The sequence below is a fragment of the Podarcis filfolensis genome (genome assembly GCF_964270895.1).
Source record: "Podarcis filfolensis genome assembly, chromosome: 4".
NCBI lineage: Eukaryota > Metazoa > Chordata > Lepidosauria > Squamata > Lacertidae > Podarcis > Podarcis filfolensis.
Genome location: NC_139607.1, coordinates 103,816,866 through 103,844,556, shown reverse-complemented (window position 1 = coordinate 103,844,556; position 27,691 = coordinate 103,816,866). Strand labels below are relative to the sequence as shown.

At 47.3% G+C, this 27,691-nt stretch overlaps 3 protein-coding genes across 11 annotated transcripts in view; 2 read left to right on the top strand and 1 right to left on the bottom strand.

Moving 5' to 3' along the window:
• The window catches only part of LOC310760704 (uncharacterized protein), a 395,412-nt gene extending 389,208 nt beyond the window's left edge, over nucleotides 1-6,204 (top strand). For all 9 annotated transcript variants that reach the window (XM_083609739.1, XM_083609737.1, XM_083609733.1 and 6 more), the window contains one exon: nucleotides 3,991-6,204. In XM_083609739.1, coding sequence (XP_083465865.1) covers nucleotides 3,991-5,636 — 1,646 coding nt within the window. In that variant the 3' untranslated portion in view covers nucleotides 5,637-6,204. The remainder of the gene's footprint in view (nucleotides 1-3,990) is intronic.
• Nucleotides 6,205-10,537: 4,333 nt separating this feature from the next.
• On the top strand, nucleotides 10,538-24,084 carry LOC310760774 (uncharacterized protein). The gene is made up of 6 exons (XM_083609931.1): nucleotides 10,538-10,579; nucleotides 12,347-12,855; nucleotides 13,060-13,135; nucleotides 13,982-14,064; nucleotides 14,774-14,900; nucleotides 19,432-24,084. The coding sequence occupies exons 3-6, from the start codon at nucleotides 13,075-13,077 to the stop codon at nucleotides 20,841-20,843; spliced, it is 1,683 nt and encodes a 560-aa protein (XP_083466057.1). The 5' UTR covers nucleotides 10,538-10,579; nucleotides 12,347-12,855; nucleotides 13,060-13,074; the 3' UTR covers nucleotides 20,844-24,084.
• On the bottom strand, nucleotides 21,852-27,266 carry LOC310761855 (olfactory receptor 52P1-like; the record flags this gene model as incomplete). Its single annotated transcript, XM_083612052.1, has 2 exons — nucleotides 21,852-26,460; nucleotides 27,238-27,266. 2 exons carry the CDS (start codon nucleotides 27,264-27,266, stop codon nucleotides 25,422-25,424), a joined length of 1,068 nt encoding a protein of 355 aa, XP_083468178.1. The 3' UTR covers nucleotides 21,852-25,421.
• Between the last annotated feature and the right edge of the window lie 425 nt (nucleotides 27,267-27,691).

The following is a 27,691-nucleotide window of genomic DNA, read 5'->3' as shown; positions in this document are numbered from 1 at the left end:
CGGATCACCCCGGGGGTCAGGGAAAAGCGAGAAGCTGAGCCCCCCCCCAAAGCTAAAGAGCGTTTCTTGAGCCCCAAAAGCGTCCAGCAATGGTGGGTAGTAATGTTTATCAATTGACAGCATTTGCAGATGCCCTTGTAATAACTGTGGAAGACCCTAGGGAAGGTATTGGCAACCTAAGATCCATGGGCCACAAGCGGCCCACAAGGGTTGTTTAACCATTCCACGAGCCGCCCCGGAACCGAGCCACCCACTTGGCGAGTCCTCACACGCTGTGCTAAAGCGGCGCAGTGTGGCGCGGGGACTTGCTTCCTCGGCGCCGGAAATCGCGTCTGCGCCCACGGAGGGATCTCTGCTGGATTGAACCGCCCAGGCAAGGTAAATCTTGCTGACCCCTGCCCTGGGGTTAGTACATTGAGGGTCTTAAATTAGATTTATGAGTCTGCGCAAATAGCAGGTTTCAAATTGAACAAGGGTAAAATGAATATGTTGGTGAAAAATATGCTGGAACAAGATAAAAACGAATTAAACCAATTATGGAACTGACAATAAATAAAAAGGTCAAATATTTAGGAGTTTCATTAACAAAATCTATAAATCTCTTTAAGGATAACTATACAACTACATAGAGAGAAATAAAGACAAACTTAGAGTTTTGGGGAATGATATCTGTGATAAAAATGAATGTAGTGCCTAGAATTTTATTTTTATTCCAAACAATTTCAGTGGTTAGCGGAACAGGACATTTCAAAGAATGGCAGAAAGATATTTCAAGATTTATCTGGGAAGGGGAGAAGCCAAGAATGAAATGTAAGATGTTAATAGATTCCAAAGACAGAGGTAGCTTCTCCCTACCAGGTTTAAAGTTGTATTATGAGGCATCCAGTATTTGCTGGCTACAGGAGTGGAATATTTTTTAAAAACCAACCCCAGATCTTTTAGCTATGGAAGGACATGATGATAGATTTGGTTGGCATGCATATCTATTGTATGAGAAAGTGAAGGTACACAGAGGATTCCTGAAACATGTGGTAAGAAAGTCAATAAATGAGGTATGGGAGATATATAAAACTTTTTTTAGAAGAGAAAACGCCGTGGTGGATCTCCCTGCTAGAAGTGATATCATGAAGAAACTAAATATGAGAAAGAATTGGGTAACATATAGGGAGTTATTAATGGAAGTGGAACAGCAATAACAATTTTAAAAGTTTGAAGATATAAGAGACCTTCTAACAGATTGGTTACAGTATCACCAGTTAAATGAGGTTTTTAAAATAGATAAGAGAAAGGGTTTTGCAAATGAAATATTGAGGTTTGAGAAGGAATTGTTGGAAAACAACGTAAAACTACTTTCACAATTTTTTTTTTAAATTTTTTAATGCCATTTTGCTGAATAAAAAAATCCTCTTAATACTGCCTTACTGGTGTCCCAAACTATTTTGCTGTCCATTCCTTTATTTAGGTTGAGTTCAAAAAATTATTTTAGCGTCAGTTTGGCCTTTTGCAGGATCTTATCATCGATTAATAGATTCTCATTTAGTCTCCATCTCATTGGTCGTTTTCCCTCTTTCTTTAACCAAACTGAGACTGCATTATGATCCAAAATAGTTTTAGGTTTTATTTCAGCTTTGCTAACTCTCAGTGTTAATTCCTTAGTTATCCAAATGGCATTTATCCTCCCCGCTGAGTTATTGGGTCTGAAATATGGGTATATTCTCTTTTAGTTGGGTGTTTTGTTCTCCATGCATTGTAAATGTTTATAGTTTCTGTCATTCAAAAGAAGAGAAGTAGTTTTGATTGTTTGTTGTCAGAGCTGCCCGAGATCCCAGCTCACAAAGGACCAACGCCGCTTCGTTGTTAAGTACGAAAGTCTTTATTGAAGTTCAGTTTCATTTCCACAGCCGCAGCGTGCAGCTCTACGTCTCAAACTCTAGACCGCTGAAGCTCCGTCTGAATCTCCTCCCCCCAGACACCAGTTTAAGACTCTAGCCTTGCTCCACCTCTTCCTCTGCTCTTTCCTCCTCTGGTTCCGCCTGTCCGTCGGGGTCTCGCCCTTTCTAGACTCTTCTGACGCTGAATCCCCTGAGTCTTCCCCCTCCCTCTGGCGGGCTTTAGGAGCTGGTTCCCAATCTGGGTCTCCTGCTGTCCCTCGCGCCTGTACATTTGAACTTGGCGCGCGCGCCCAGCCGGCAACTTTCCTCCTGACCGTTTCACTGCTGCTGTCACTGCTTCCCCCTTCGGGGAGGCTAGCTGCAACTGACCTCTCCTCCGTTCCCCCACTCTCCAATGGAGGCGTGGTCAGCCCTGACTCATCTTCTCTCCCCGCTGGAGGAGACGCTGGTCCTGACACATGTGACTCTTCCCCCCCACTACGCTCTGGTGGGGAAACTGGTCCTGATCCCCCGCTGCTGCTTTGGGGGTCCCCGCTGGCTCCTTGTTTCTGGTGCGTCCCCCCTGGGACCCCCCTTGCCCTGACCATCGGCGCCCCCTTCTGGGAATCTTCTGATTCGCTGGAGAAGCTCATGGAATCTCTCGGGTCACTGTCATACTCCCCTACGCTGCCCTCGGATTCTTCCCCTTCGCTCTCCATTTCCTCTCTCCCCTGTGCTCCTGCTCCCGAGCCCCTGACATTTGTTTTATGTTTTTCTCTTTGTTCTATCCAATTCTGGGAAGGCACTCCATTTAAATCACCTAGGAGAATTATCTTTCTCCCACATATTCTGCTGTTGTTTACTCAAGTAATTGGTGAAGTTCACTTTTTTAAAATTTGGGGCGTAGATACCAATAATTATGAATTTTTCTCCTTGGGCCAAAATCTCGATAACTATCCTTCCTTCTGGATTTTAAAATAACAGCATGAGCTGTGGTTTAGCATAAATCACTATGCCCCCTTTTTTGTTTTTTATCTGAGAAAACAAATTCTAGACCTAGTTTCTTATTAGAGAGAACTCTCCTGTGCTTCTGTATGACATGAGTTTCTTGCAAACATATCAAATCTAGTTTTTGCTTATTTAAAGCATGCTCCATCTTAATTCTTTTTGCCTTGTCATTTAGTCCATTCACGTTCCATATTAGAATTTTTAAATCCATTGGGAGCTCAAAGGCTGTTCGTCCAGAGGCAAGCAGCAGCCATCCGGAAGTCCCATAACTCCATGTAAATTAGAAAAAATGTATGGAACAGGTTTTAACATTTGCTAGAAATGTAAAGAGAAAGAAGGCAACTTTTATCATATGTAGTGGAATTGTAAAATAATGAAAGAGTTCTGGGAAATGATATATAATGAACTAAAAAACAGTTTAAAATGGCATTTGTTAAAAAACCCAGAATCTTTATTATTAGGAATTATAGGTGCAGAAAAACCGAAGGTGCAGAAAAAACATTTTATGTATGCAATGAAAGCCATGTGAATGATTGTGGCCCAGAGATGGTAATATGATAAGGTCCCTACAAGAGAGGAATGACAAACTAAATGGATGGACTATGCTGAGATACAAGAATGACTGGGAAAATCTGAAACCACGAAGACCAAGACTTCATTAAAGAATGGGGGAAATTCACATTGTATTTGGAAAAACACTGTAAACAATTGAAATCTTTACAAGGGCTTAAATAACACTGGTAATGTAACAAGAACTTGAGATACTATGGAAAAATGAAATAATACAGAAAGATAAAATATGCAGAAGAAAAGGATAAATATGTAACCCAGGGAGGGGTGGTGGGAAGTCCAAGAGTTCAAGAGAATCCTGTATTTCTTATTCTTTCTATTTGATTGTCTATGTAAACATTTAATTGAAAATCCAATTAAAAAAAATATTATATAAAGGATGTCAGTTGATCCCTGCTAATATATGCATCCAACCCTGTAGTAAAAACCATTCATCTAACCCATGTGTTATTCTTCTATTACCAATGTTAACAAGTATTCTTCATGAATTGTGGGCTCTTTTTCTCCAATACGCACTAATCAATTTCTCTCTTCATTGCAGATGAACTGGAAATCAAGACCAAGGGTGACCAGGACATAATCCCCACAATGGAGAAGCCTTATAAATATCTTGAAAGTGGAAAAAGTTTCCATCACACTTCCCATCAAATAATTCATACAGGGGAGAAACCCTATCAGTGCATGGAATGTGGAAAGAGCTTCAGTATGAGCTCCCATCTCACTTCCCATCAAATAATTCATACAGGGGAGAAACCCTTTCAGTGTGTGGAATGTGGAAAGAGCTTCAGTGCGAGCTCCTCTCTGAGGTCCCATCAGAGAATTCATACAGGAGAGAAACCCTATAAATGTGCAGAATGTGGAAAGAGCTTTCGTAAGAGCCACCATCTCACTTCTCATCAAAGAATCCATACAGGGGAAAAACCCTATCAGTGTGTGGAATGTGGAAAGAGCTTCAGTATGAGCTCGAATCTCACTTCCCATCAAATAATTCATACAGGGGAGAAACCATATCAGTGTGTAGACTGTGGGAAGAGCTTCAGTCACAACTCGTCTTTCACTTCCCATCAAAGAATTCATACAGGGGAGAAACCCTATCAGTGTGTGGAATGTGGAAAGAACTTCAGAAGGAGCTCCCACCTCACTGACCATCAAAGAATTCATACAGGGGAGAAACCCTTTCAGTGCATGGAATGTGGAAAGAGATTCTGTCGGAGCACCGATCTCAGTTCCCATCAAAGAATCCATACAGGGGATAAACCATACAATTGCTTGGAATGTGGAAAGAGCTTCAGCCACAATTCCTCTCTTACTTCCCATCAAAGAATTCATACGGGGAAGAAACCCTATCAGTGTGTGGAATGTGGAAAGAGATTCTGTCGGAGCACCGATCTCACTTCGCATCAAAGAATTCATACAGGGGAGAAACCCTATCAGTGCGTGGAATGTGGAAAGAGATTCTGTCGGAGCACCGATCTCACTTTCCATCAAAGAATTCATACAGGGGAGAAACCCTATCAGTGTGTGGAATGTGGAAAAAACTTCAGTACAAGCTCCAATCTCACTTCCCATCAAAGAATTCATACAGGGGAGAAACCCTATCAGTGTGTGGAATGTGGAAAGAGCTTTAGTACGAGCTCCGATCTCACTAAGCATCAGAGAATTCATACAGGGGATAAACCATACACTTGCTTGGAATGTGGAAAGAGCTTCAGTCACAACTCCTCTCTCACTTCCCATCAAAGAATTCATACAGGGGAGAAACCATATAATTGCTTGGAATGTGGAAAAAGCTTCAGTAAGAGCTCCAATCTCATGACCCATCAGAGAATTCACAGAGGGGATAAACCCTATCAGTGCGTGGAATGTGGAAAGAGCTTCATTACAAGCTTCTGTCTCACTTCCCATCAAAGAATTCATACAGGCGAGAAACCCTATCAGTGCGTGGAATGCGGAAAGAGCTTCAGCTGTAGCTCTGCTCTCAGTTGCCATCAAAGAATGCATACAGGGGAGAAACCCTATCAGTGTGTGGAATGTGGAAAGAGCTTCAGGAAGAGCTCTGACCTCACTTCCCATCAAAGAATTCATACAGGGGAGAAACCCTATAATTGTGTGGAATGTGGAAGGAACTTCAGTACGAGCTCCTATCTCGCTAAGCATCAGAGAATTCACAGAGGGGCAAAATCCTAGCAGTGCATGGAATGTGGAAATTGCTTCAGCCACAATGTCACTTCCCATCAAACAATTCATATGGGAGAAACCATACAATTGCTTCAGCTATAGCTCCTCTCTCAGTTCTCATGAAAGAATTCATGCAAAGGGCAGATAAAAACATTCATGATACAGCTTTAGGCTTCATGGAAAAACACACCTCTTTACCCAAACCTTTGGCTGATTAACATCAAATGGCCTTTTAAAATGTGGTGTGTTGGGGGGGGTTACGGTTTTTTAATTTTTTGTTTTGTTTTTTATATTGTGATTTAATTTTGAAACCGCCCTGAGGGTATAGGGCATAGGAGGCAACACTTAAAGGCTGAGAGGTCTTTGTTTCTGCCTAAAATATTTGAGGGGCCACCCCCCCAGTTGATAGGCATTGCCATTCAAATGGTGTGCATACCCCACACCATGTGATTGATTATGCAAGGCGGGACTTACCTCTCCCCCAGTATTTTATTCAAGTTGGCACCCCTGGTATAAGGTGGTATAGAAATTAAATAAATGCAATAATAAAATAATATCATCTTGGTCGTCTTCCTTTGCACATGTTTCAGCTTGTCAGTATCCTTCTTATTTATTGCCATTTTTAAAATTTATGTGCCGTTCATCTGAAGATTTCACAATATAAACATACAGGATGAAAGCATGGCTTTCTCAAAAACAAGGAAAGCCAGAGAAATCTCTCCTCCCCTTTTTTAGGATAGAGTTACAAACTTTGTTGATCAGGGGAAAGCTGTGGAAATAGTGCATCTTGATTTCAGTAAAGCTTTGAATAAGGTTGAATAAGCCAATGTTTATTCAATACATAAATTGTTAAGAATCCACCCAGCATTCATGGGAAAAGGTGTAATATTTTAGAATAATCAAATGAAATTGTAACACATGGCAAGAATAAAGTGTGTAATTTCATCAGGACAAGTGATTTGTTGTTTAATGTAACTCTTCTGTACCATGAAAATAAATAAAAACAACTTTTTCAAAAAAGGAGGTGGAGAGCCATTAATCTGCTTGCATGTGTTGAGTGTTATTTGGACACTGTAAAAAGGTAAAGGTACCCCTGCCCGTACGGGCCAGTCGTGTCCGACTCTAAGGTTGTGCGCCCATCTCACTTAAGAGTCCGGGGGCCAGCGCTGTCCGAGGACACTTCCGGGTCACGTGGCCAGCGTGACAAAGCTGCTCTGGCGAGCCAGCACCAGCGCAGCACACGGAAACGCCGTTTACCTTCCTGCTATAAAGCGGTACCTATTTATCTACTTGCACTTAAGAGTGCTTTCGAACTGCTAGGTGGGCAGGAGCTGGGACCGAAAGACAGGAGCTCACCCCGTCACGGGGATTCGAACCGCCGGCCATACGATCGGCAAGTCCTAGGCACTGAGGTTTTACCCACAGCGCCACCCGCGTCCCTATTTGGACACTGTAACACCCAGTAATTTCACATTATCTATGTGTTTCTGTGTGTTGAACACACATAATTGCAGGTGAGACTGAATAAAACACCTCCTAGGAAATTCCCTTTTACTGCTTCTGTATTGTTTCAAATGTGACTTCATTTACAGATAAGAACAAATCATATTTATTGATGAAAAATCATACCATCATCAGCTCAATAATCTCAACCCCAACAAACCTGTAGGTAGAAATGATGATAATGAACAGGAAGATGGGAGATGAGAGCTGGAGGCCGCCAAGGCAAGGACAGGCTGCCAACAGGTCAGATAGCCTTGGAAGCCTTGTCCACAGATGGTGAGGAAGAGCCAATCCAGGCTCTCAGTCCTTGATCTCGGTGTTGGGAACGCCTGAAAGAAGAGCGGAAGGGGAAGGGTAAATATAAGAGATTCTGGCGTTGCCTTCTCAAAATTTATCTTCTGTACCATGACAATAAATAAAAACAGTGTTGTCCACAGACGGTGAGGAAGAGCCCTTAGTCCTGCTCCTGAAAGCTTGGCAGATGTGGAGTATTTCCTCACACATTGCCATGACTGAAAAAACAATCTTAAAAAATTAAAATGGTATTACAGTGCTAAGAACGCAATTCCTGTAGGATTTGGCATCTTAGCAAGCCCAGTGCCACTCTGCCAACTGTCTCACTCCCAGCTACCTAATCTGGAAAGCTGTCCTGTCATCTCTTGCAAGGACTTCAGTGTCCCTTGAATTAGCAATTAAGCATTTCTGGAAGGGGAAATGGCATACTTCTGCATATTAGCATAAAAAACATGCATGAGAAAGTATTACTCATTTATGATGAGAATATGATTTATCGGCTGTGCTGAGGACTGCAGGGCCTGCTCCCTTCTGGCCTGGGGGGCGGGGCCCAGGCCCTCCCCCTCCCAGCTACAAAAGGACTCCTGCTGCAGTGCCTAGAGGGTGGGGCTGGATTCATTGGAACAAACTCTTGGGGAATTGCAGGCGGGGGGGGGGGTGTTCTACTATTGCTTCCCTGTTTCAAGTGTCTAATGTGTTTTAAAATGTTCTTAAGCAGTCTATGGCATTTTTAGTTTTTTCTTCTCCCCCCCCCCTTTTGCTTTGTTGAGGATGGGATGGACATCTGGTTGGGGGTTAATTTTAGTATAATTGTTGTTGCTGTTTTGTTTTTGCTTTTTATTGTTTTATTAGCTGTTGTATAGTTTGTGTTTTGTTTTAAGGTCTGCCTGGGAGTGGGCCCCAGCCAACAGAATGGCTGGGGCAGTTTCCACAGGGGGGATGCACTGGGTCATCCGATCTCAGTGACCACGGGTAGGAGGAGGAGTTACGCTAAGGCCAGACCGCGTCATTACCAAGGAAGCAGATTTAGTTGCTGTTTGAGGACTATCCCTGCCTCCGGGTCTGGTCTTGACTGGATGGATCCTGGAATCAGCAAGGGAGACCCACGTGACCTGAAGGTGTGATAGCTGATAGGTCAATGATTCATAAGACCACGGCAATCCATGACTTGATCGTGGGTGGAGGACTTGACCTGGCATGTGTAACAGAGACTTGGTTGGATGAAGCAGATGGGCCTGTCCTTGCCGCTGCTTGTCCACCAGGTTTCTCTTACGCACAGCATGTGGTCATGTGAGCATGGAGGGGTGGGGTTCCAGTGATTTTTAGGAAGCCATTAGCTTGCACCAGGCATCCTATTGGGAAGACCAAGTTCTCTGAGTGCATATTCCAAGGATTCCCTGCCCAAGCTGCTTCAGGTTGTGGTGGATGTTCTCCTGAAGACACCTACTTTTTTTTACATACACGCTGACATGACCTTACAAGGGGCCGCTCGGGACTTGGTGGAAAGCATGGCCTCCATGGGGCTGTCCCTGAATAGGTTTGGCCTAAATCATAGTCATGGACATGCCTTAGACCTGGTGTTCACCTCTGTGGATGTTGGTGATCTGACACTAAGTAAAAGCAAAACAAAAGAAGTGCCATGGTCAGATCACTTCCTGGTGCAACTGGACTTCTCCGTGACCCTTCCCCTCTACAGGGAGTGGAACGAATACGGATAGCCCTCCCCCACCACTTAATACATCCAAATGGTTTCCAGAGAATGGTAGGGGATGCTTTATCCCATGATGACCTTTCAGCTAATTCCCTGGCAGCCCGCTGGAATCCGGTCTTAACCAAGGCTATCAACTGTCTGGCTCTGAAGCGCCTTCTCCGATTGCATGGAGCCCAGACAGCCCCGTGGTTTCCCCTGGAGCTGAGCACAATGAAACAATTGCTGAGATGGTTAGAGCACCGGTGGTGGAAAACTCATTTTGAATTGTACCAGCTACGGGTTAGAGCTCAACGTCAAGCCTACCAAGTGGCGATAGTGACGGCAAAGCGGACTTTCTTCACCGCCTCTATTGCATCTGCAGAAAACAGCAGGAGGAGACTCTTTCAGGTGGTTCGCAATTTAACAGAGCCACCTTTGCCATCGGAGCCTGGTAAAGACCCCAAGATCTCCTGCAATGATCTTGCAAAGTTTTTTGCAGATAAAGTTGCTTAGACTCGGAAAAAGGTAGATTGCACCGTGGGTGCAAGGCCAGGGCAGGAGGGTGCTAGAACCCTGTCTGGTCAAGTTGTATGGAATGAATTCCAATCTGTTACCTCCAGGGATGTGGCCAGGCTGCTTGGATGAGTGAAACCAACCACCTGTCTCCTTGATCCTTGCCCATCCTGGCTCATAAAAGTGAGCTGGGAAGGGCTGGGTGATGGGCTCTGCAGGGTGGTGAATGCTTCCCTCTGTGAGGGAGTCTTCCCAGACCCGCTGAAAGAGGTGGTCATTAAACCGCTTCTTAAAAAAAATAATATTTGGACCTGGCCAATATGGCCAACTATCGCCCAGTCTCAAATCTTCCATTTTTGGGTAGGGTGATTTAACAGGTGGTTGCTGAACAACTACAAGCACGTCTGGAGGATCCGGACCATTTGGATCCCTTCCAATCAGGATTCAGGTCTCTCCCCCCACCCCCCAAAATCGGCTTTAAAACGGTTCCATAAATATGTCAATCAATCTATTGGTGGGGGGGAGAGGGGGCGTGGCCCCCCAAGAGAAGCTGCTCTGGTCCAGCCAGGAGGGAAAGTGGAGGGTGGAGGGAGCGGATTGGGGGGGGGGAGGCAGTTGCACAGGCTCCACACTCCGCCCCAGTTGCTCCCCGTCTCTGGACCTCCATTCCCCCCCCCCTTTCTGCACTTCAGCAATTCAAGCTGAATTGAGAGACTAGCCGGGATCTGTTCAGGGGCGCAGCGTGTCGGTCAGGTTGTGCAAAGCGAGAGAGGGCTGAGCTGGGGGATTTGGCTTTGCAAGGGTTAAAGGGATCTGAGCTGCCTTCCTAGAGAGGACAGGAAGCGGGGGGGGGGGCCAGGTCCTCCAGAGCCAAGGCCCCTCCCTGCCCAGTCCTTTCCTGCTTTGGTGTCTCTCCTGCAAGGCCTGCCTCGCTCTTCCCTCCTGGGATCTGGTGAGTCTCCTCTCCCTCTGGGATCTGGTGGGGGTCCCAGGGCTGCAGCAGGGGAGGAGGCCTGGGGGGCCTGATCTGCTCCTGCAGGGGGGGGGACCCCAAGTCAGGGAGGAGAGGGTCAGGGTGCAAAGACCCCCCCATATGCTCCTGCTACCCAGAGGAGGAAGGAGCCCCGGGGCTGAGAGCCAGAGCTTTTTGCCAGACTCCCCCGGAGGAAGGTCAGGGAAGGAGAGAGCGCGTGCTGGGAAGAGGGGGGGGGGACCCCAAGTCAGGGAGGAGAGGGTCCTGCCAGGGGGGGCCAGGTCTGCAACACTCTCCTTCCTGCAGATCAGAGGATCCCAAACTCATTTGGCCTTCCGCCCCCCCTTCAGAAAAACAATGACTCCCACGAAGTCTCCTTCTTTAAACAAAGGAGTCCCTAGGACTTTGACTCTCTGTGACGTCTCTCAGCATCACTGCACAACAGAGGAAACACGTGCAAATGGTTTTCCAAAGCTGGACGAGGAGATGGACTAGCCCCACCCCCCAAAAAAACCCCCACAGGGAGGGAGGAAGGAAAGGTGGGAGAGAAAGGAGAGGAGTAAAGAGAGGGATCCCAGCCCATAGTCTGGCTGCTGCATTGGGGACCAGTTTCCCAGTGTCTCCCAGGGCAGCTCCCCACGGAGGCCACTGCAGCAGTCCCCTCGCACCCAGAGCAGGGCATCCCAGGACCACAGCCTCTCTGTCCCAAAGGGATTGTTGCTGGCAAAGCAGCCGGAAATGGGCGCTGCTACTCACTGAGCCTCCAGGGACCTTGGCATCAATGGCTGTGTGTGTGTTAAGCCATCTAAGAAAATAATCATAATAAATTACCCGCCTAAATTTCAAAGGAGATGTCTTTGGCCCCGCCCACTTGGCCCTCAGGGGGTTGGCCAGATACATACCTGGCCCTCAGAGCAAAGAAAAAGGGACCCCACCCCAGGAGTCTGTCTTGAGAGCGGCAGAGAGTCCAAGTGCAAAAAAAGGAGACAGAAGGAGGGGAGTGGGGGTGGGGGGAGCAGCTCCTGAGGACCCCCGAATGAGGACCCCCACTAGAGCCAAGCATCCATTATTCAAAAGATACAAATGACTCCCTTGTCAGTCAGTTCTGACTTCATGCATTGATTGGAAGGCAGGAGCAACCAGGCTGATTAAAGGTAAAGGTACCCCTGCCCGTACGGGCCAATCGTGTCCGACTCTGGGGTTGCGCGCCCATCTCACTTAAGAGGCCAGGGGCCAGCGCTGTCCGCAGACACTTCCGGGTCACATGGCCAGCGTGACAAGCTGCATCTGCCGAGCCAGCGCAGCACACGGAAACGCCGTTTACCTTCCCGCTAGTAAGCGGTCCCTATTTATCTACTTGCACCCGGGGGTGCTTTCGAACTGCTAGGTTGGCAGGCGCTGGGACCGAGCAACGGGAGCGCACCCCGCCGCGGGGATTCGAACCGCCGACCTGGCGATAGGCAAGTCCTAGGCGCTGAGCTTTTACCCACAGCGCCACTAGGCTGATTAATCACCCACAAATCCCTTCTGTTGTCTCCACATTTTGCATTGCAATATTCCTTCTAGGAGGACTAGATGCTCCTTTCTCCTTCTTCTCCTTCTCTTTTTAAATAAGATCTCTCATGATTTGGGCTGTGGTGCCATCCAGCCCTGGTACCTGGCATGACACATCCATGCTTCCTTACGGATTCTGTTATTTCTTCTGACCTACCTATTCTGTAACAGAACAATGTCTTTGCTTTGTAGGATTTGCTAGAGCTTCTCATTCAGACAGACAGAACTTGGCAGAAGACCAAAGGGTTCCTTCTGATCTCTCAGAGGCTTCCTGAGAGCACAGATGGATGAGCGAGACTCAGCTGGCCCTGGAGCAGGAAGAGGCCATGCCATCCAAACTGGGAGCAGTGTGGGATTTTGGGAAAACTCTGTGCAGAAGATCCTGGGTGAGGAGGACACCCTCTGCTCAGAGGTGCAGAGCCAGCAGCTGAGGCAGTTCTGCTGCCAGGAGGCCAAGGGACCCCGAGAGGTTTGCAGCCGACTCTACCACTTTTGCCACCAGTGGCTGAAGCCAGAAAGGCACACGAAAGCTGAGATGCTGGACATGGTGATCTTGGAGCAGTTCCTGGGTGTCCTTCCCCCGGAGATGGAGAGCTGGGTGAGGGACTGTGGAGCGGAGACCAGTTCCCAGGCTGTGGCCTTGGCCGAAGGTTTCCTCCTGAGTCAGGCAGAGGAGAGAAAGCAGGTGAGAGAGAAAGCAGGTGAGAGAGACTTTCCTCTGGATACTCCCAAGGGGCTCCAAACAGGACAGAGAACATCTCATATTCCTCTATTGACGGCCCATCCTTTTTCTGGGAAGACATCCATGGAATGAGATCTAACACCCTTTAAGTCTTTGTCATTCTCTTTCTAACATTTCTTGCCATTCATTCATTCTCTGTTTTGAATCCTTGTTGCTCTTTCAGAAAAGTTTTGTAGAAATGGACCTGGATTCCTGTGAGGCAGAGAGGCCTCCGTTGGACACCAGAGAGAGGCCACTGGGTAAGGAGGAAGGTGGTTTTTCTCCATTTGTTCTCATTCTGTTGGTTTTCCAACTCATCTGAGGGTTCTTTTCATCTTGTTTTGGGGAGAACAGTTGGGAACAAGGGTCCAGAGGAGGGAAGATGTATTTCTGCACAACTAACATATGAAATGGGCACAAACGTACAAATGTTCTTAGCAGGTGTGGCTACCTTTGAAGGTGACCCGGAAACTGCAATTAATCCAGAATTCGGCAGCTAGATTGGTGATTGGGAGTGGCCGCTGGGACCATATAACACCGGTTCTGAGAGATCTGCATTGGCTCCCAGTATGTTTCTGAGCACAATTCAAAGTGTTGGTGCTGACCTTTAAAGCCCTAAATGGCCTCGGTCCAGTATACCTGAAGGAGCGTCTCCACCCCCATCGTTCTGCCCGGACACTGAGGTCCAGCTCCAAGGCACTTCTGGCAGTTCCCTCATTGCGAGAAGTGAGGTTACAGGGAACCAGGCAGAGGGCCTTCTCGGTAGTGGCGCCCGTCCTGTGGAACGCCCTCCCTTCAGATGTGAAGGAAATAAGCAGCTATCTTCTCTTTAAAGGACATCTGAAGGCAGCCCTGTTCAGGGCAGTTTTTAATATTTAACGCTGTACTGTTTTTAACACTTGATTGGGAGCCGCCCAGAGTAGCTGGGGAGACTCAGCCAGATTGGCGGGGTATAAATAATAAATTCTCCCCCTCCTCCTCCTCCTTCTTCTTCTTCTTCCTCTTCTTCTTCTTCTGAAAGGCCCATCTGTAGTTAGAGATGCCCTGTTTCACCTGTGAGAGAAGCAGGCACTCCTGGCATCCTGCTTACCTTTTTTCTCTTGCAGGAGACAGAATGATGCCGGCAAAACCTCCTGATCCGCCTTTTCATGGGGGCAGAAGGGAAGCAGTGGCTGTGGAACCAGATCAGGTCAGGGGAAGCTGCCTTGTGGGGACAGAGGCCGAGGGATGGAGCAATGGAGGAGCAAAGGCAGGCTGCACAATGGTGCACTATTTGATCCCTTGCCAGAAACCCCAGAGAGGAGGGGAGTTAGAAAGCTGTCGGGAGTCGGGGGCCTTTACTCTCAGCAGCGGCTTTTGTGGAAGAAGAGGGAATGAGCTGCTCTTATCATTAGGCCTGAAACTCAGCCAAGTCTGTGAATATCGTGTTCTTGCTGATAAAGAGTTAATTGCAGCTGTGAACTGTGGGATTTCCTGCCCAGATAACTCTGTCATACCAGTCTTCTGAATGTTGCCAGCAGGATTCATTTGAAGTTACTGCTTTATTTCTACATTGACCATGGACTGCTAAAATAGGCTTCTACGCTTTGGAGAAACCATAACCAGCAGTGGCCAGGATTCCCCTAGCCAGCCCCATCAGCAGCACAAAGAGAACTGCCCTCCACTCCTCCCCTTGACGTTCCCTCCCCAGAACAGTGCATGGGGAGAGTAGAGGGGGCAATAAAATAAATGCCTAATAAAAGAATTCCTTTGTTAAAAGAAGCTCCCATTATTAAAGTGGGAAGCAAAAGAATCACTTTAAAAAAACACAGCAATTAAGAGGAAGGAAAGAACAGAGCATTGTGTAGCAGATCATATTTCTGCTGTCTCAGAGGAGGACATTTCCCTTTTTCTTTTAGGGTCCAGTGTGCTTTGAAGATGTCGCTGTTTGTTTCACGGACGAGGAGTGGGCGTTGCTGGATCCTGACCAGAGAGCTCTGCATAAGGACGTCATGGAGGAGAATCGTGGGATCGTGGCCTCTCTTGGTAAGGCTCCCTGTGGGATTGTCCTATCTGCCTGGAAATTTAAAAAATACCTCCGTGTGACAAACCTCATATATTTCCACAGAGCTCAACAGCGCCCCCTACAACACCTGGGAACCTAACACCCCCACAGTAAACCGTAAATAACATTTCCCCCCCGTGGAAAGTCTTTGTCCAGTTCTTCCTCCTTCTACCACAGTTGGGCTGGTCTGAACTGCCCAGGCTTCTTAAATGTCAGCTTCAGAATTGTTAGGAAAGATAAGCAGCTTCTGTCAGGTTTTCTGTTTTTGTTTTCTTGGGTTGACCAAAGAGACGCCTGACATTGGCGATGGAGGGGATGCCATGACTGGGCCAAACAAAATCCATCCCAGAGAAGAGCCAGACTGACTGAATCTCAGGTAGTAGTAGCAGTGATGATAATAATAGTAATAGTAATAATTTATATTTATCCCCTGCCCATCTGACTGGGCTGCCGCAGCCACTCTGGGCAGCTTCCAACACATATAAGAACATGAAACATTAATAATAACAATTTGATCCAATATGAAAAGTACAGTAACTTTAAAAAGAACAACTTATATCAAACACAGCAACATTCAACTATCCATCAGAATCTAATAATAAATATGTTGGTTAATGACAAACCACAAAGGTAATGAACATACACCCAGGTCTCTTCAGTTCTTCCTCTATTACAAATTTATTTATTTATTTCATTTCTATACCGCCCTATACTCGAAGGTCTCAGGGCAGTTCATATAAATTATCAAATACATAAAATCAGAACAAAAACAACCCGATTAACCCGCCCCAAAAAAGAGCCATTATATTTTTTTTGCAAAAATTTTATTAGTTTTTACAATATCAACGACAAACAAAAACACAAAACAAACAAAACATAACAAACATAAATCATCACCTTATTGAAAATAACGGTTATTTACTTTGTAAAACGACTTCCTTGTTTCCCCTTAGTTGAATTTCATTGCATATCCTTATAACGGTTTTCCAAATCCCAATTTTGATACCCTTTAAATTAAACATTAACATCTTTAAATCTTCTCCTTCTTGTACAAAACATATTATTTTATCAGTTAACGTAAATACAATCCTAAGCCCATTAAGTATCTGGAAGCTGTTTCCAGTTAGTTTAGCTTAACAAATTTAGCTAAATAATCATTAAATTTATTCCATTCTTCGTGGTGTTCCTCCTCCTTCCGGTCGTGGACTCTTCCAGTTAGATCGGCTAGCTCCATAAAATCCATCATCTTCATCTGCCATTCTTCTACTGTTGGTAATTCTTGAGTTTTCCACTTTTTAGCTAACAAAATACGAGCCGCAGTTGTGGCATACAAAAATAGTTTAACATCTTTCTTGGGCAATTCCAAACCTGTTATTCCAAGAAGAAAGGCCTCTGGTTTCTTTATAAATGTATATTTCAACATTTTTTTCAATTCATTATAAATCTTTTCCCAGAAGTCTTTCACCTTGGGGCAGGTCCACCACATATGAAAGAATGTTCCTTCCTTTTACATTTCCAACATGTATTATCACAATTATGATACATCTTTGCTAATTTTACAGGAGTCAAATACCATCTATACATCATCTTCATAATATTTTCCTTTAACAAAGTACATGCGGTGAACTTAACCCCTTTCTTCTACAATCTTTCCCAGTCCTCAAACATTATATTATGTCCTAAATCTCTTGCCCACCAAAAAGAGCCATTATAAGATATAGATCAAGTCAGGCAAAGGTCTGGTAAAAAAGGAACATTTTTGACTGTATAATGAAGGCGGCAGGCATACTTCCCTGGGGAGAGCATTCCACAGATGGGGAGCCACTGTAGAGAAGGCCCCGTTCTCATGTTGCCACCCTCCGGACCTCTTGAGGAGGAGGCAGACGAAGGAGGACCTCAGAAGATGATCTCCGGGTCTGGGTGGGTTCATATGGAAAGAGGCAGTCCTTGAGGTATTGCGGTCCTGAGCCGTTTAAGGCTTTATAGTTCAAAACCAGCACTTTGAACTGGGCCTGGAAACTAATTGGTAGCCAGTGCTCCAGTGAGCAACCTGGCCCCTGAATTCTGCACTAGCTGAAGTTTCTGATCTGTCCTCAGAGGCAGCACTACTTATAACGCATTGTAGTAATCTAACCTTGAGGTTACCAAAGCATAGACAACAGCAGTTAGGCTATCCCTGTCCAGATAGGGGCATAGCTGGGCCACCAGCCTAAGGTGATAGAAGACACTCCAGACCACCGAGGCCACCTGAGCCTCAAGCGACAGCAAAGGATCCAGGAGGACCCCAAAGCTACGAACCTACTCCTTCAGGGGCAGTGTAACCCCATCCAGAGCAGGTAACCTCCCAGCCATCCTGTCTAGGGAACCACCCACTGACAGTGCCTCAGTCTTATCTGGATTGAGCTTCAGTTTGTTGGCTCTCATCCAGTCCATTACCGAGGCAAGACACTGGTCCAGCACTTCCACTGCCTCACCTGCAGATATAAAGGAGAAACAGCTGAGTATCATCCACATACTGCTGACAATGTACTCCAAACCTCCAGATACCACCACCCAGCAGTCAAATAGGACTGAGCCCTGCGGAACCCCACATTGAAGGTTCCATGGGGCTGAAAAGCATTCCACAAGCAACACCCTCTGGGAGTGACCATCCAAGTAGGACTGGAACCACTGCAAAGCAGTGCCACCCACTCCTAATTTGGAGAGTCGCTCCAGAAGGATACCATGGTTGATGGTATTGGAAGCCGCTGAGAGGTCGAGAAGAATTAACAGGGATATGTTCTCGTGTCTCTCTCGACAGAGGTCATCATACAGGGTGACCAAAGCAGTGCAAACAAGTCAAAGTGCAAACAAGTCAAAGTGAGCTACCATTGGTTTATCACCTCCTTAGGGCCAGCCTGTAAAAGTCCCTGTACAACCCGGAAAAGCTCTGCCAGACAACCTGAGGATGCAATGGAGGCAGCAAAGTATGCCTTTGCTGCCTTCACTGCCACTAGGTAGACTTGATAATGAGCCCTTACCAGTGTTTGGTTGCACTCATTCGGATCTTTCCTCCACTTGCATTCAAGACGTCTCCCAGCTTGTTTCCTCACCCTGAGCTCTGGAGTATACCAGGGAGCCAATGAGGCTCCACCAAGTGGGAGAGGGTACTCAGGGGTGATCGTGTCAATACCCCAAGCCATTCGGGTGCTGCAGAGGTTGACCAGGGCTTCGACAGGAACACCAGTCATATCAGCTGGAAAATCCCCCAGAGCTGTTTGGAATTCTACTGGATCCATCAGCCTCTGAGGGCGGACCTTCCTAATAGGTCCCCGCCTCTATGGAGGGGGGAAGGTGCTGATATTCTAAATCTCAACAGGAAGTGATCTGACCATGACAAGGGACTGATGTCCATGTCCCCCACTTTCAGATCACCCTCTTCCTGCCCAGTCAAGAAAACAAGGTCCAGTGTGTGGCCTGCCTTGTGCGTTGGGCCAGAGACATGTTGGGACAGCCCCATAGTTGTCATGTCAGCCATGAAGTCCTGATCTACCCCAGAGGCAGCTGCCTTAGCATGGGTGTTGAAGTCTCCCAGAACCAGCAGTCTGCGAGTCCTCAACACTGCCTCTGAGACCAGTTCTGTCAGCTCAGGCAGGGAGACTGTTGGGCAGCGAGTCGGGCGGTAAACCAGCAGAATCCCTAATCTGTCCCGATTGCACAACGCCAGGAACACACACTCTAGATCCCCCCCCAAATGGACAGGAGCCTGGAGATAGAGAATCTCTATAGATCACAGAAACTACCCCCTCCCTGACCCCTGAGTCTGGCCTGATGCTGTACTGAGTACTCAGGTGGGCACAACTAGGTGAGACCAACTCCACCATCAAAACAAAAAAAAAAATTTTCTTTCCAGTAGCACCTTAAAGACCAACTAAGTTAGTTCTTGGTATGAGCTTTCGTGTGCATGCACAGTGTGTATCTGACGAAGTGTGCATGCACACGAAAGCTCATACCAAGAACTAACTTAGTTGGTCTTTAAGGTGCTACTGGAAAGAAAAAAATTTTTTTTGTTTTGACTATGGCAGACCAACACGGCTACCTTTCTGTAACTGCAACTCCACCATGTTCACCCACCCAGGTCTCAGTGATACAGGCCAGATCAGCCTCCTCAACCATAATCAAATTGTGGATGAGGGTGATTATAATCTGGGCCGACCTGGTGTTCAACAGCAGCAGTGCAGACCCAAGGGCTGGCTGACACAACAACCCCAATTCCCTAGGTTGGAGGAGGGGCTGGCACACAGCAGAGTCACTAACTGCCTGGGCTATGTGCCCCTTAACCGGCCTGTTCCTCCTCCCACGCCTTACCTCCCCCTACCCAGAACCACTATAATTGGGGCTCCCCTTCTCCTCTCCTCCCAGGCACATCCCACCCTTGAGGCCCAATTAAAAAACCCATTTAATTAGCATTCTTCCATAATTGAGGGCTCCATTTGTTCCTGAGGCTCTAATCCCTTTTTGTCTCCATTGCAGATTCTGAAGAATTGGAAATCAAGAAAAAGGGTGACCACAGCAAAATCCCCAGAGAGGAGAAGCCACGTAAACATTTGGTGTGTGGAGAGAGCTGCAGTCAGAGCTCCCATTCCACTTCCCATCAAAGAATTCTCAATGGAAAGAAAGCCTATCAGTGCGTGGAATGCGGAGAGAGCTTCAGGAAGAGCTCTGATCTCACTTGCCATCAGAGAATTCATACAGGGGAGAAACCCTATCAGTGCGTGGAATGTGGAAAGAGCTTCAGTCAGAGGGGCCATCTCACTTCCCATCAACTAATTCATACAGGGGAGAAACCCTATCAGTGTTTGGAATGTGGAAAGAGCTTCAGTACAAGCTCCAATCTCACTTCCCATCAACTAATTCATACAGGAGAGAAACCCTATCAGTGTGTGGAATGTGGAAGGAGCTTCAGTCAGAGTGGCCATCTCACTTCTCATCAAAGAATACATACAGGGGAGAAACCCTATCAGTGTATGGAATGTGGAAAGAGCTTCAGTACGAGCTCCCTTCTCAATTCACATCAACTAATTCATACAGGAGAGAAACCCTATCAGTGCTTGGAATGTGGAAAATCCTTCAGGAAGAGAGGCCACCTCACGTCCCATCAACTAATTCATACAGGAGAGAAACCCTATCAGTGTATGGAATGTGGAAAGAGCTTCAGTAGGAGCTCCCTTCTCAATTCCCATCAACTAATTCATACAGTGGAAAAACCCTATCAGTGCTTGGAATGTGGAAAGAGTTTTAATCAGAGTGGCCATCTCACGTCCCATAAAATAATTCATACAGGGGAGAAACCCTATCAGTGTGTGGAATGTGGGAAAAGCTTTAGTACGAGCTCCCTTTTCAATTCCCACCAACTAATTCATATAGAGGAGAAACCCTATCAGTGCATGGAATGTGGAAAGACCTTCAGGAAGAGAGGCCATCTCACTTCCCATCAAGTAATTCATACAGGGGAAAAACCCTATCACTGCCTGGAATGTGGAAAGAGCTTCAGTAGGAGCTCCAATCTCACTTCCCATCAAAGACTTCATACAGGGGAGAGACCCTATCGATGCATGGAATGTGGAAAGAGCTTCAGTAGGAGCTCCAATCTCACTTCCCATCAAAGAATTCATACAGGGGAGAAACCCTATCAGTGTGTGGAATGTGGAAAGAGCTTCCGTGACAAGAAGATTCTCACTTCTCATCAACTAATTCATACAGGGGAGAAACCCTATCAGTGTGTGGAATGTGGAAAGAGCTTCAGGAGCAGCTCCTCTCTCACTTCCCATCAAAGAATTCACACAGGGGAGAAACCCTATCAGTGCAAGGAATGTGGAAAGAGCTTCCGCAAGAGTCACCATCTCACTTCCCATCAAAGAATTCATACGGGAGAAGCTATTTAATTTATTGGATGTGGATAAAGCTTCTGGAAGAGCTCCTCTCTTGGTTCCCATCAAAGAATTCATACGCAAGGTGGAAAACCCCTTCATTATACAGCTTTAGGCTCCAGTGTAATGCAACCCTTTCCACTGTGTGAAACCTCTGGCTACTAGTCTAGCCTTGTACTGTGGTTCTCCTGTCACTATGGGTTTAATTCTGTAAACCTAACGACAGCTCACTGCCTGCTTGCCTTTGGGCAGCTTCGTGGTGGAGAATACACCTAGAGACCTCATCGAGTTCATCTCTTTCTCCATTGCCTCTTGCCATTTCCTGGCTTCTGCTTCAGGCAACTGTTGAACTTCCTCAAAACTCTCTAGTTCTCATTGCACCAACCCAACCCATACACTGGTGACTTTGAACCTCTCAGGCAGATTACCTTTTGTGGTGTGTGCAGAACACCTTGGAACCACACCAGAAGCCCCCTCTGACCCACTGGGGCCAGCTAGTGTGTCCTTGGCATCAGAAGACTCCCCCTCTGACTTACTGCATCTTCTGAACTTAACTGGACTGGTGGGAGATGTTGGTGCACTCTGAGGCTCTTACTTTACAGCCTTTGGAGATGCCATTTCCTGCTCCTGGTCAGGGACCTGATCCTCAGCAGGTTCAGTTACTAACTCTCCCTCCTCAGCAGAGTCAGGCAGGCTCTGAGAGAATATCTGGATTCCCATGGATGCGTGTCCACCCGCTTTGCTCATAAAATTCAGCACTCCTGCTGACTAGAACCTTTGACTGATTGCCTTCTGGATAGGCAAATCTCCACCCCTTTGTCCCTGGCTTATACCCACAAAAGATCATTTTCCGGGACCTGGGGCCACCCTTTCTGTGTTTGGCCTTTGGCACAAGGACCCAAGCCTCGCACCCAAACACACAGAAGAAATGTACCTTTGGTTTCTTACCATGCAACAGAAAATAGGGTGTGTCCCTTACAACAGTTGTAAGAACGATTCAGAGTGAAATTCGCCGTCTTCCAAGCTTCTGCCCAGAAGCGTTGTGGTAAGCCTGAGTCAAAAAGCAGCGCTTCCACTGCTTCCTGAAGCATTCGGTTCCGCCTTTCTGCCATCCTGTTCTCCTGTGGTGAGTGCAGAACCGTCAACCTGTGACATATCCCTTTCTGGCGAAAGTAATTCTGCAACGCAGACCCAGTGAACTCCCCACCCAATCTGATTGGATTCTGCAGACCCTCAATGAGAATTGGAGTTCAACTGCAGTGACCCACTCCCTCAGCATGGTGGCAGCCTTACCCTTTTCTTTCAGAGGTATCACCCAACCATTTCTAGAGTAATCATCTGTCAGGGTCAAAACATGTTTAGCCCCACTCAGACTTGCAATAGGCATAAGGCAAAAATATCTGCATAAACCAACTCAAAAGGTTTTGTGGTTATCCTGTCAGACGTAGGATAACTGCATGTTTTTACCTTTGCCTTCTCACATGCTCTGCAATCCAGGAACTTAGCACATGACTTCATTTTGCATCCCTCAGTGCACCCTGGAATTTTCTTGACATATCCCCAACTGCAGTGGGACATCCTCCTGTGCCACAAATGATGACACATATTGTGAGTGGGAATGTTAGCACACTGTGCCTGTCCTGACTCAGTGTTTCCCTCACCTGCTTGAGGCGTTTCCAGAACAAATAGCCTGTTCTGACATTCAACAGTTGTCAGCTGTCTCTTGGAACCATTCGGCAAGTGAAACTGTTTTTCCAATGGAAACAGTTCTGCAGTTCTGCATTTGGACACCAGATGGCAGCAGATGATAACTTGCTCCACTGTTGATCACCCAATGCTGTACATTGCTCTGGTTGCCATCCTTCACCGTTGCCATGGAAGCTGCCAAATGATGCAAACTTGTGTCTCCTTCGTTTCCCCTGGGACCTCTCCGTGCGTTCCCACGCCGTCCCATTCCTCTAATCTGGTTACCCGGGGCAACGACCTTGGAGGCATCCTGTTCCTTGGGGCAGTTTATGCAGGTGGTCTTTTGAGCCACAACGATAACAACGACTCGTAGCAAAAGCCTTTACAGTGTCTTCAGTCTTTACTGCCCCCCCTTGGAAGCAGGACAGCCTGAGCCAGCTCGACCCTCTCTCTGCAGATGTTCCTCTTCACTGCACAGGTGCCCTGAGACAAACTGCATGCTGGGGGCATGGCTTCGAGGTTCAGACACAAATGGTCATAATTCTTGTCTAGTGAACTCAGAAGAATGTAAACTTTCAAATCTTCTGGAAAAGTCACGTTTAACTGCCTCAGCCGGTTATACACAGCCACCATTTTTGTCACGTGCTCCCTGATGCTGTCCCCCGGATGTAGCCTCAGCTCAAACAAACTTCTGGTGACATGGATCTTGGCCCCTGCTGTGGTTCTGTGATGGACCCTCTCAAGTGCCTGCCAAATAGCCTGGGCATTCTCCAACCCTTCAATGTGGGGCAGCTGGGAGACATCCATGCTCAGCACTAGCAAACCCATTGCTCTCTGGTCTTTCCTCAGAGCAGCATCAGCTGCCGCCACCGCAGGTGCCACGACACTGTCTCCTGCCTGGACCGGAGGGGCCTGAGTGCAGTCCCAACACACACACACACACCCGCACAACAGGACCTCACATCCCGAGCTATTAACCCTATAAGCTCTGGGTCTCCTCACAAACACACCTCTTTAACCAGGCCTTTGGCTGATTGACATCTAATGCCGTTTTAAAATGTGGTGAGGAGGGGTGGTTTACTATTTTTTAATTGTTTATTTAATTTCTATTTTGTGACTTTATGTTGAATGTGCCCTGAGGGTATTAGACAGGGGTCAGCAAACTTTTTCAGCAGGGGGCTGGTCCACTGTCCCTCAGACCTTGGGGGGGGCATCTATATATCTCTATCTATCTATATATATTTGGGGGGGTGAATGAATTCCTATGCCCCAGAAATAACCCAGAGATGCATTTTAAATAAAATGACTCATTCTACTCATGTAAAAGCATGCTGATTCCTGGACTGTCTGCGGGCCAGATTTAGAAGGCGATTGGGCCGGATCTGACCCCCGGGCCTTAGTTTGTCTACCCATGGCATAAGGCATAGGAGGCAACTCTTAGAGGCTGAGAGGTCTTTGGCCCCCATTTGGAGTCTGTAACTCCCAGTTATTTCACATTATCAATGTGTTTCTGTGTGTTCAGCACATATGATCGCAGGCGAGACTGAATAAAAGACTTCCTAGGAAATTCCCTTTGACTACTTCTGTATTGTTTCAAATGTGACTTCACTTACAGATAAGAACAAATCATATTTATTGCTGACAAATCATACCATCGTCAGCTCATGAATTTTAACATGAGCAGCTGCTTTCTTCCCATTTCTTAGGTGGAATTAACTGATAAGGAAAAGGAAGAAGGGAGATAGACCCTTTCCCTCAACCTTTGGGGATCTGGGGGGCTTCATTTCACCCCTTAGTCCTGCTCCTGAAAGCTTGGCAGATGTGGAGTATTTGCTCACACACTGCCATGACTTAAAAATCAACCTTTTTATTTTTTAAAGAAATGGTATTGCAGTGCTAAAAAGTCTCAAGAAAGCAATTCCTGTAGTAGCTGGCATCTTGGAGAGCCCAGTGCCACTCTGCCAACTGTCTCACTCCCAGCTAACTAATCTGGAAAGCTGTCCTGTCATCTCTGCAAGGACCTCAGTGTCTCTTGAATCACAATTAAGCATTTATGGAAATGGTATACTGGGCCACTGAATGTGCAACCTGCCAGCCCTGCCCTGGATGATTTGGTGTGGCAGCAAGTGTACTTTGGAACTCCCTGCCACTTGACATCAGGCAGGAGGCTTCATGGCCCACTTTGCAGCATTCAACCTTGTTACCGCTGCTGAGTTTGTGATAGCTACACATTGAGGAGAGAGAAGCCAATTTCCTACGTATATCCAAATGGATTGAGAAAGTATGGTTTTCAGTAAATATAATTTAGCTGACACTGCAAAAGAATGCATCTAAAGCAGCCTAGCAGACTCATGGGGAAATGGACATTTTGGGGGATGTTTTGAAGCAGTAAGTTTAGTGATCATTTATTTATTTATTTCATAAAATGTATATACCGCTTGATTGTAAACAAAACAAAACCTTCAAGGCAGTTTACAAAAAGATACACTGAAATCATGAAAAATCGTGCTGCAGCATTCTGGATCAAGCGCAAGGGATGCCCCACATGGAGGGCGCTGTGGTCATCCAGCCTTGAAGAAACGAAGGCGAGAGCTGCTGTGGCCAGGCTCTCCCAGTCCAGGAATGTTGAACCATCCACAGCTGCTCAAAGGAGCTTCCAGGCACTGAGTCTGCCTGAGTCTCGGCTGGATACAGAAGCAGCCCCAAGCCCCACGAGGTTCATATGGAGAGAACCTTTGGCTTACCTTATTTACTAATAAAAATAACTGGAAAGAGACATGAGATAAATAAAATGAAAGCAAACATTTTGTGGCCCCCTCTCGTGGTTTCTGCCCAAATGTCAGTGTTGTGGGAGAGGCACTGTGCCTGGCAGGGCCCGGCTTGGCACCCAGGAGGGCAAGGAGGTGTCTAGTGGTTTGCAGGCCCCTTTCGCCCTTGGCCAAAAAGGCCAAGCACCCTCTGGCGGATCTGCTGGGTCTTCACCCCATAGACGAGGGGGTTCACCATGGGTGGCAGGAGGAGGTAGAGGCAGGCCAGCAGGATGTGGATGTACGGAGGCACGTGGTGGCCAATCCGGTGGGTCAGGAAGGTGAAGAGGGCGGGCACATAGGAGACCAAGATGGTGCAGGTGTGGGCCGCACAGGTGCCCAGGGCCTTGGCGCGAGCGTCCCATGATGAGAGCCGGAAGACGGCCCGGAGGATCATGGTGTAGGAGGCAGCAATGAGCCCCAGGTCCAGCACCACCACTGAGAGGGCCACACAGATGCCATACACCCGGTTGACAGTCGTGTCACTGCAGGCCTGCTTGACCACCGCCATGTGCTCACAGTAGGTGTGCTGGATGACTGTTCGGAAGCCACCAGGCAGCCTCTTGAGGAGGAGGAGGGGGCAGGGCAGGACCAGGATCACGCCCCGGGCAGCCGCCGCCAGCCCCATCCTGGCCACTGCTGTGTTGCTAAGGATGGCCGCATAGTGGAGAGGGTGGCAGATGGCGACATAGCGGTCAAAGGCCATGGCCAGCAAGATGGCGGACTCCACGATGGAGAAGGTGTGGATGAAGTACATCTGCGTCAGGCAGGCATGGAAGCCAATCTCCCTGGTGCCCGACCACATGATGGCCAGCATCTTGGGCAAGGTGGAGGTGCTGATGACCAGGTCGTTGGCGGCCAGCATGGAGAGGAAGAGGTACATGGGCTGGTGGAGACTGGGCTCCGTCTTGATGATGAAGAGGATGGTGACGTTCCCCAGCACAGTCAGGACGTACATGAGGAAGAGGGGGGTCCCAATCCAGGTGTGGAAGGCTTCCAGACCAGGGATGCCCACCAGGATGAAGGAGAATTGGCCCAGTAAGCTGGCTGTGCTGTTGAGGGCCTCCAGCGTTGCGAAAAGGAGTTGCGAGAGAGACTCACCCTGGCGAAGCTTCTGAGACCTGGAGAAAGTCACACAGCTGGAAGAGGGAGAGAGAAGGGTGGCCCCTGGAGGAAGTGCTGGGCTCACCTGGCTCCCTCCTGCACCCTTTCAGGAGCCCAGAAAGGACTATTCCCGGCTGCTGCTAAAACCAAGAGCCCATCTAGCCCGGCCTCCTGTTCTCACAGTGGCCGATCAGGTGCCCCAGCAGGAAACCCCCAAGCAGGATCCAACCACAAGAGCCCTCTTCTCCCCTCCTGTGGCTTCCAGCAACTGCTTTTCAGAAGCATGGCTGCCTCTCCTTGTGGAGCCAGAGCAGAGCCCTCTCCTCCTCCAGGAATTTGTCCTTGAAAGGCTCATTGGTTGGTGGACATTGCTGCCTCATGAGGCAGGGAGTTCCACCATTTAACTAAGAAGGACTTCCTTTTATGCCCCTTGAATCTTCCAACATTAATCTTCATTATGGGCTCTAATGTTGGGAGAGGAGAAAAATTCTCTCAATCCACTCTCTACGTGCCATGCAGAAATTCATAAATATCCATCATAGGATTCTCCGGCCAGACATTACCAGGATATCAAAGGTGGAATTGTCCAACAACTTTCGGGGTGTCCTGGTTTTTACTTTTTGAAATATGGCGGTCCTAGGGTCTCGAGCTGACATAAGCCTAAAATTACTTTCTGGCCCATGAAGAACAGCCACACCAATTTTCTGCAGCTCTTAATGATCTACGATATATGTTTGTGTGTGTACAAATATACACCCACCCTATAATTTCCCCCTCTCTGGTCTTCTGTGGTCTCCTCTTGGCTCCCTCACCACTGCCCAACCCCTGTGGCCAAAATCATTCTTGTTCTTCCTGGATTGAATTCTGCCTCAGGGCAGGGACCTGTCCTTTAACACTTTGCAAAAGGCCACCCATGCCAATGGCACAATGTAAAACAGCAGTAATGGTGACTTTTACAATTCTCTTTTGTGTGTGTGCATAGCGGTGTGGGGGTGTGTGGGCAGGGGGCAGCTGCCCCCCTAAATCAAGTAAATAGAAAACATTTAACTAACTGACCAATTGTATCACAGTTCTGCCCCCCACCCAACATAAAGCTTGCACCCCCCAAAAAATAAATAAATCCTGGCTATGTCCATGGTCCTGTGCCTGTTCTATTCCAAAACACTGACATTTTGGGACTGTGCTGAGATTATTGTTCACCTTTTCCAGCCACACGTCACATCACTGCCTTGGCTCCATCACGTTCCCTTCAGACCCTTGCGATGC